The sequence below is a fragment of the Carassius gibelio genome, chromosome A2, assembly GCF_023724105.1.
Source record: "Carassius gibelio isolate Cgi1373 ecotype wild population from Czech Republic chromosome A2, carGib1.2-hapl.c, whole genome shotgun sequence".
In the NCBI taxonomy this organism is placed as follows: Eukaryota; Metazoa; Chordata; class Actinopteri; order Cypriniformes; family Cyprinidae; genus Carassius; species Carassius gibelio.
In genome coordinates this window covers 29497592-29507591 of record NC_068372.1, presented here as the reverse complement: position 1 = coordinate 29507591, position 10000 = coordinate 29497592, and the positions used below count along the sequence as shown (strand labels likewise).

Here is a 10000-nt window from a genome sequence, read left to right as displayed (position 1 = left end):
TATATATATCTAATACGTAATATTGTGCTTTTGCCTCTAAGGACTTGTAATTGGCATACACACACACACACACACACACGCACACATATATACACGCACACACATATACATATACAGACAGACACACACACACACACACACACACACACACTGAGACAGACAGACACACACACAGAAAGACATACAGAAAGACACACACACACACACACACACACACAGACAGACACATATATACATATATATACACACACACACATATACAGACAGACGGACAGACACACACACACATACACACACTGAGACAGACAGACACACACACACACACACAGACACATATATACATATATATACACACACACACATATACATATACAGACAGACAGACACACACACACACACACTCACTGAGACAGACAGACACACACACACACACACACAGAAAGACATACAGAAAGACACACACTCAGACAGACACACACACACACACACACACACACATATATATATATATATATATATATATATATATATATATATATATATATATATATATATATACACACACATATACATATACAGACAGACACACACACACACACACACAAAGACACATATATACATATATATACACACACACACATATACATATACAGACAGACAGACACACACACACACACTCACTGAGACAGACAGACAGACACACACACAGAAAGACATACAGAAAGACACACACTCAGACAGACACACACACACACTCACTCAGACAGACAGACAGACAGACACACACTCACTCACTGAGACAGACAGACACACACACGCACACACACACACAAACACACACACTCACACACTGAGACAGACAGACAGACAGACTCGTCCAGTTCCCTCTGATGCCAGACGTCTGTTCCTGGCAGGGATTGTGGCTCTCTGTTTATCCTTTGGTCTTGAGGCGCTCAAGGAGATGTCCTTTTACAACCACCTGAGGAAATAGTCTTGTATAATTAGGTCACATGATGCCATCATATGCAAGTAACTTCTAGACTGCTCATTCATGTGCAAGAAGAGCACTGGACAAACCTATTACAGTATTTTTCGATTGCTAAACGACAGTGAGCACAACTGGAGTCACACGTGCAAAACTCTAACTACAGTCTGCACAGCAGCAGATCATGTGGACCAAACTCTAGTTCGTTTTTCATTGCTTGAACACAGTTTTCAAAACTCTACACACTTATCCCACGACTTTAACCACAACCTGCACAACACTGTGGATTTACTTACAGCACTTTGTTCAAATGCTAACACACTGCAGTCAAAACTGTGAAGCACGCATTCAAAAAGGAAGAGATTTCACACACTGCTGATTGCAATTTCAGGATTAGCCCTGAAAATTATTTGTTCGAATTACAGTATGTTCTTTTAAGTTTCTACCTTTTTTTTTCTCATTACTGTAATTCTGTAAACTACTACAGACTATTGAAGCAAACTTCTCATTTTCATTTACCTTAAAGAATTGTTATGTTCTAAAAATGTAAATAAATCATGTGAAGGAATGTCCATCTTTTCTTTGAAGAAAATATGACTTTGTATGAAGTCACTGAAATTGTTCAAACTGTAAAGATGAAAAGTGAGTATCTTGTGTACTGGTGTTTGTTGCGAGTGTTTTTCCTCTCAGTGTGTTCTGAGTGTGTGTGTGTGTGTGTTATCTCACTGAGGGTTGTGTGTAGTGTTTGGCTGCACTGAGCCTGTTTTGAGCCGTGTGTTACTGTAAGAGTTGTGTTGCTTGGAATGAGTTTTGCAGATGATGTGAACTGTTTTGCTAGTGCACACTGTAGTTACAGTTTTAAAGTTGTGCCCACAAATTCAAAGAAAACATCTACAGGTAACTTTGAACACACTATCAACTGAATAGAAACAGCCGAGCAATCATATAGCAATGCAAAACTGAAGCCAGACACACAAACCTAAAATCCTCTTGCACGTGGAGCGAGTGACAGACCGCTGGACGGTGTAATCCCGTGGCAGGAGGGGTCAGTGATGAGTCACCTGTCTGTAGGTGAGTGTGTGAGACAGGATTACACACACATGAACCAGCGGCACACAGAGAGACAGCGGAGCAAGCAGACCGCGTGTGACTCGATGGAGGACTGAGATGAACCTTAATAAATGATACTCGCCTGATTCAATAAGACTGGATCTTAAGGACTTTAGGCATCCTGGATCTGTAAATGGACAGATCTGGGTACATTGGACATATCTGAGACTGTGAGGAGACACCAGAAGACCTAGAGGATGTTTTCATGTATGACGAGCGCCGCTTTACCACTAAAGACTGAGAAAAAGGCGAAAGGACAGGTTCTGTGTGAGTTTGAAAACACAGTTTAATATCCTGGAATGCAATATCCTTTTAGATGATTGCTCATATGATGCTCCTTCATCGCTCAGGAAACTTTAAGAAGATCTCAGGTGTCCTCTTTCGTAAGAATAACATTGCATGAAGACATGTATATAATATCTCATGTCCTTTGGACTAGAAAACATTTTTGAGTTCATGAGATTGAGTCCATCTCTGGACAAAGAGGACAATGAATACTCAGAAGTTGCTTTTTCATAACTCAAGAAAACTTTATGGAGTTCTAAGATGTTCTCTTAGTAGAAATAACTTAAGACTTGTAAAAGACTTTTAAATGTATTGTGTATAGCATCATAGGGATATTTGGACTAGGAAGCGTCTGATGAGAAATGTTTGAGTTCATACTGAAATAGGCTCCACATAGATTATGAGCAATTATGAGATTAAATGGACACTTTTGCTGAAGTGCCTCTAGTTCTCTTGAGAAATAAACCCCTGTAATCTATTTACAAGACTCAGAAGATATCTAAAAAATATCTCAATATGAACTCAAACTCAAAAGACATGAAAGAGACAATTTAGATGCTTTGTAAATGTGAAATAGCATAACTCTGATTATTATTGGGACAAGGAAGCATTAAAAGAGAAATATTCTATTTCACATTAGATCTCTTTAATATCTGGATTTTTTTCCACCTAGAGGACGATTATGAGATCAAATGGGGACTTTTGCTTCATCTCAGGTGTTTCTTGTGAGGAAAAAGACCAGAGTAATCTCAGGAGAGATCTCAAATATATCATAAACTGTGCTCAGATCTTAATATGAACTCAAACGTTTCTTATATAGCTCTCCTAAGATCTGTATGACAGCTGTTGACTCACTTCTGTCTGTTTTTATTCCTCACAAGGAATTTTATGAGAAGCATTAGAAACAAAGTTTAGGTAAATGGAGCATAATTCAAAACTGGGAAATCGATGAAAAAAATGAAACACAAAGGGTCTGTGCACAGTTTGAGACACTGAGATCTTTTCCGAAACTCTAAAGAGAAGAAACCTTCATTTAACCGCTTTCATTTCTATGAGAAAAAAAACTGAGATTTGAATGAGATCTGTTTTTTTCTACAGGGCAGGTGGCCCAGCAAACCATGCCGTCTCACCACAAAGAGCTCGTGCCTCAGCCGGCCTGGATGGAGGTCGATAAAACCACGGAGGAGAAGACGAGGAGTCAAGCACTGGACAGAAAACCTGCAGCTGTGAGTCCAGAGGTCAGCGTGAAGCAGACGCCCTTCGCAAGAGCCGTCTATGACCTCGGCCACAAGGAGAAGCTGGTCAATGATCTCACCTTCGGCAAACGGATCGGCTTTTACGAGCTTCGAGGGGAAATCGGCAGCGGAAACTTCTCTCAGGTCAAACTAGGCATTCACGACCTGACCAATGGTGAGAGACACACAGTGTTGCTGTATTCAATGCAAAACACCTCAACCTCCCTTCAGAGTTTCTGTTGTTGTGAATGGTAATTGAACAGCCTAACCTGATTTTACCAAGTGAGACATGTTCCTGGGACAACATCGTTGTTGACCCTGGAACAACATTGTGATTAACCAATCAGATTTGAAGAACCAGTTTATAGATTTTGTGAAGTTTATGCTTAAAATCAGTGTTTGGTGCTTGTACATCAGTGTCATTCATCTATCATTTCCTCTGATTTTAGGGATTACTCATGGTTAAGGTTAGGTTTAGGTGTAGGGATATGGTTAAGAATATATTTTTGGAGTAAAATGTTGTTCCAGGGTCAACAAAATATGTTGACCTAGGAACACATCGGACTTGGCAAAATCAGGACGTGCAATTGAACATGTGTTCATCACGTCATAGACAAATCTGGGTTAATCCAGAAGATTATAGTTAATCTTCATCAGGATGTGTTCATTTCTATAACCCCCCTTGGAGACCCACCTTAATGTCCTGTAGAACCCGCCCTGTCACCATGTGAATGTTACTTTTTCAGAAACAAAACAGAGTAGAAGGTAAAAGGGTGGTCAAATCATTTCATTTTTTATTATATATATTTTTATGTGTTTATGCATGCATTTAGTAGACACTTTTTTTTTTTCCAAAGCGACTTACATTGCATTCAGGCTAATAATTTTCTCCTAAACTTGTGTTTTCTGGGATTCAAACCCCCAACCTTGCACTTGCTAATGCAATGCTCTACCACTTGAGATACAGGAACACTATTTAACAATAACAAAAAAATAAATAAACCTTCAGAAGTGCATTTTCAATTTATTCATTAAAAGAGAAATGAGTTAAAATTTTCCTAATTATATTATATATTTTAGTGGAGCTAGTTTTAAATGATATCAAAATATTTTTTGATGAACATCACATGATAAATAAATACAATATTTTTTTATTATAATTAAATTTGGTATCATTTCATTTTTATAAAAAATTATTTATTTTTTTTAACAATGATTGCAAGTTCTTATATTTTGTTTTCATTTTCCATTTGAGTTCAAATTTTATTGTGTGTCTTTGTCATTGTTTATATATAATTTTTGCTCATTTTAATTAAAAATATTAGTACACCACATTAAACTAAAATGAAATAAGAAATGCCTAAAACAAAAATAATTGTTACATTTTATTTCAAGTAACAATTTTATGTATTATTATTATTATTATTTTTTTAATTAGTTATTGATAATAACCTTGGTTTGCTCACGATAGTCATAAAATCAAGAATGTATGAACCAGGCTTGACCACACACATGCAAACCAATCTGCCTCACCATAACTGACCCACGTGGCATTGGCAGTGCATTTACTCCCCCTGTTCTCTTTCACTCATCTCTCTCAGAAAGAGTAGCTGTAAAGATCCTGGATAAGCTGCGTCTGGACAAGCGCTCGCAGAAGCTGTTCTCTTCTGAGATACGCTGCATGGAGAGACTGTCCCACCCCAACATCGTGCGTCTGTATGAGGTGGTGGAGACGTTTCGCAGGCTTCACCTGGTGATGGAGTACGCGCCTGGAGGAGAGCTGTTCTCCAGGATCGCCACCAGAGGGCGCCTGTCTGATCTGGAGAGTAAACTGGTCTTCTCTCAGATACTGTCTGCTGTCAAACACATGGTGAGCACAGTGTAACACAATCTGTCTCGGAGTTTAAACTTCACTTTTTGTTTTCAAACAGTAAACAAAAAAAAAAAAAAAAAAAAAATTAAACATAATTTTCTTAACTACAGTAAATACAGACGCAGTGTATTCTGGGGCTGCATGATTAATTGCAGTCAAACATAAATCACGATATGTCTAAGTGCAATTATTTATAACAAAATGTGACTATAGTTAAACTGTAAAAAAACTAATATATTATTTTAGATTTTTTTTTACTCTAAAATATATAATCTGGTTTAATATTTTATATAATAAACATGTTCATACTTGTATATATATTTCTCTTTTTTTGTATATTTAATATTTTTTTCAGATAATAATAATCATACTGCTAAAATACTAAAAGCAATAATATTTTTGTTTAATTAATAGTTTTTAACATTTTAAATCACATTTAAAATTGTATAGATTTTACACTTTACATTTTTATGATCATTTAATTGCTAATTTTTCTTCACCTTTAGCAGTCTGATAAAATAATGAGTCAAACGTGTTAAATATAACAGCTGATATGACTTGCTGTTCTTTCTAAATGGAAACTCAAATGTAGTGCATCATTCAAGTAATGCATGCATAGAAAATCCACATACTGCATGCATGCCAAAATGTTACTCAAATATCTATAAAAGTGTATGTTTTACCTTTAGCATGACAACAACATTATCCACCGGGACCTGAAGGCTGAAAATGTCTTCTACACCACCACATACTGCATCAAAGTGGGTGACTTTGGCTTCAGTGCTGAATGCAAACCCACCGACATCCTCACCACCTTCTGCGGCTCTCCGCCTTACGCCGCCCCTGAACTCTTTCGGGACGAGGGTTACATCGGACCTCTGGTGGACATCTGGGCTCTGGGCGTCCTGCTGTACTTCATGGTGACAGCGACGTTCCCCTTTAACGGCTCGAGTCTGAGACGACTGCGCTTCTGCATCCTCAGAGGTTCTTACGCGTTCCCTGCGTTCGTGCCGGACGCGTGTCAGCACGTGATTAAGGGCGCGCTGAGGCTGGTCCCGGCTGACCGTATATCCCTGGCACAGATCATGTCCAGCGCGTGGTTGAGGGGGGTCGAGTATCCGCAGCCGTACACACCTGCTCCTCCATCACCTGCGCACCTGACCGACGCCTCACAGACGCTCTCCGCCGACGAGCGCGCGGTCAAACTCGCGCTCGAGGAGCTGGGGATCACCGAGATTCACCTCAGGAACAACAAGGTGTTGGATTGCCGGAGCCCTCTGACAGGGATCTACCGGATTCTTCTGCACCGGATCCAGAGGAGCAGATCCGTGGAGTCTGCGGGACACGCGGCGCTCTGTCCCGGGAGGAGATGGTCTCACCCTACGACCGTCCACAGAAAACAAGCACAGTCCGCCGTCTGTGCCATCCTATAGACAACATACAGACATACAGAAAGACTGATGCATCTCTGTGCAATTCTTGGAAGGGTTTTTGAGCTATTGTTAAATTGCATGGCAAGCTTAATTAATTACATTTTGATAAGAGCAGACACACGGTTGATTTCGAATTTGACAAGCCTTATGCTTCAAATGTTAACTTTTTCAAGTGCTGTAAACCTTTTTTACTTGATAAAAAAATATACTGATAAATATTCATAAATCTTATTACCTAGCATTTACGGAATATTTCAGCTGAAATTTTATTAACTATATGTAATCACTTGAAAAAGGGAACACAATATTTTTTATTAATACTACTAATTAATAATATTACTATGTCAGCTAATAAGATTTTTTTATATATACATTTCTATTCATAAAAATAGTTGTTAAAATGTATAAAAATAGTTATTCAGGTTATGCATTAATTCTCCAGTTTGTTTTTATTAAAAGGTGCACATTAGAGCACAGAAAATCGAAACGGCTTGATAATCGTTTAGATTTTTTTTGGGATAAAAAAAGAAAAAAAACATTCATTGGTTGTGTCAACACACTGCTAAAACACATTTATATGCAAACATGCAAAACATTTATGCATCCGATGTCCAATCAATGTTGTTATTAACTAAAACGAGTAAAAATATTTCCAGTAAAAAAAAAAGGAATAAATCTCATATATATATATATATATATATATATATATATATATATATATATATATATATATATATATATATATACACACACACACACACACACACACACACACACACACACACACACACACACACACACACTTTGGTAACTGACTGAAATAAAATAACAAATATAATTACTAAAACTAAAATAAAAACTAATTATTAAACGAAAATGATAATATAAAAATAAAACCTCATTCAAAACAAAACAATGACGTTGTTAGCCAAATGTCTCCCATTTCGTGTGACTCATGTCCATCTTTTAAAAGCTATTTTAATATGAGATATTACACTGAAAATTATAATAACAATTCATTATGCATAATTGTGTAAATCCCTATAGTAAGTAGGCTACATGGTTAATTAATACTCTGTAACAAGGACACCTTAAAATAAAGTGTAACTGGGAAATGTTTTGTGTTATTGTGTTATCCTTGACCAATGAGATCCTGAAACTGTGTGTAAAATACGCTATAATTGATACAAACCGAAAATTGCTTGTTGCAGCATCAGTTTAAAATTAAAATGAATGAAAATGGAACAAAAATTTTATTTATTTATTTCCTTCGTTTATGACTTATTTTTGAGTAACATTTAGAATTTAACTGACAGAAGTCAAAAAACAAAAGGACTCACACAATTAACAATGTTTATCTTTTTTTCTAGATAAATTTGAACATACAAATTAAGTGCAAGCAATAGATAATAAAAATAGAAATACAATTAAAAATACATTCAGTTGTATATCTATTTGTTTATTAGGAGCAAACTTAGGTATTTGCTGACTCTTGTAAGGCTGCTGCTTCTGATTGAATAAATATCGATTGTCTATTTTATTCTTCTGAGACTTCTTTGGCTGCTGGGCCCTCGGACGCTGAACACTTTTTTGTGATGCACCAGACCCATGCAAAGATGGCCTACGTCTGGATCTGACACTTCGCACTTTCCTTATCAAAGATGACCCTCCTGACAGTCGGTCCACCCTCCACAGAAGGACTTGGACCCATTTTTCTCTGGGATCAGTGCAAAAATCACTTCCGTCTTCCAATGTGAAGCTGCAGAGATAGAACTGCATTAAAAACGTTCTACATGAAATGTGTAAGAAATAAGTTAGCTGATGAATGCATATACACAGGGGTGCACATAATACGAGAACCTGGAGATTTGGTTTGCCCCTCACACTGCATATAGCGTGACCCATTAAATATAACTATAAAAAAATAATTAATAATAGTTATAATATTATTGCACTTTATTTATTTAGTTAAAATGAAATAATAGTAAATAAACTAAATAATAGTGTGTGATAATATTATTAAAAATAAAAGGCAGTCCTAGTATTAAATACAAATACATGTTTTATAGTAAACTTAAAAATAAAATGCTAATATTTACCAATAATTTCTCTATTTTTTGCCTCTTTAAGAAGGATCGCTTTATGTATTCCCCAATTTTAAGTCGATTTGGATAAAAGTGTCTAAAAATAAATAAATAGAAGCGTTTTCATCATATTCAAACTTAAAACCAGCAGACTTTTATTTTGGCGGATTGCCGGCCAGTAAGTATACGCACTTCCGGATTTAGCGCTGCCGGATGATTAAAGAGCGTAAGTGGATGAATGTCAGTTTTGCATTGTGCTTAAAAAACGACATGGCATAGCACAGAATTATGCTTTCAGGTTGAAAATAAAACTTATATAGTACAGTTTGTGATCTAAAATGTGAATTGTACATTAACAGTTGTCAAACAGTTGTACGCAAATGCGCTGTCAGAACATATTTATATTATACATTTTTTAATTTGGTCGTGCATGCAGACCTGCGGACCGCTTATGTGCACCCCTGCATATACAAATTTATATACAGGTAAAAAATTATATACACAAAATTATATAAACATTAAAAAAAAATAATAATAATAATCAGATTTTTTAGCGTGGACTTTTTGACCCCACTGTAACGAGTAACCATCCACATGTTTCTGTAAACATTTAAGCAATAAATAATGACATAATTTATGATAGAGATATAGTTAGATACAGTTATATGCATGAAAACCTACAGCTCTACACACAGACAGATGTTGCTTACACAACAGCGGGGATGTTGCAGCGTCCATCCAGCTCTTGTTTCCTGTAGCTGGTCACTCTGTTCTTCATGGACATTTGAACTTTCTTAATGTATTGCAGACAGCAGGTCTCATCTTAGAGACACACGACAAAAACAACAAAGATATTAGTGTTGACATGCGACAGAACTGCTTTTATGGTTCATATGGATTACATTTCTGCAAACTGTCAGGAACATCACATGTGGGTTTTACCTTGTGCCAGTGTGAGGTACAGGACGCTCAGGAGGAGGATGGAGAAGATGCTG

General features: G+C 36.7%; 2 protein-coding genes across 2 annotated transcripts in view; one reads left to right on the top strand and one right to left on the bottom strand.

Annotated features, from left to right (window-relative positions):
* Positions 1-3062: 3062 nt before the first annotated feature.
* LOC128023072 (serine/threonine-protein kinase NIM1) lies at positions 3063-7611 on the top strand. The gene is made up of 4 exons (XM_052610638.1): positions 3063-3123; positions 3479-3790; positions 5217-5485; positions 6178-7611. The coding sequence occupies exons 1-4, from the start codon at positions 3063-3065 to the stop codon at positions 6919-6921; spliced, it is 1386 nt and encodes a 461-aa protein (XP_052466598.1). The 3' UTR covers positions 6922-7611.
* An 84-nt stretch (positions 7612-7695) lies between these two features.
* The window catches only part of LOC128023879 (C-C motif chemokine 21-like), a 2577-nt gene continuing 272 nt past the window's right edge, over positions 7696-10000 (bottom strand). The window contains exons 1-3 of the mRNA XM_052610679.1: positions 9948-10000; positions 9716-9827; positions 7696-8680 (exon numbers count right to left, since the gene is read on the bottom strand). The exon at positions 9948-10000 is cut by the window's right edge and continues 272 nt beyond it. Coding sequence (XP_052466639.1) covers positions 8311-8680; positions 9716-9827; positions 9948-10000 — 535 coding nt within the window. The 3' untranslated portion in view covers positions 7696-8310. The remainder of the gene's footprint in view (positions 8681-9715; positions 9828-9947) is intronic.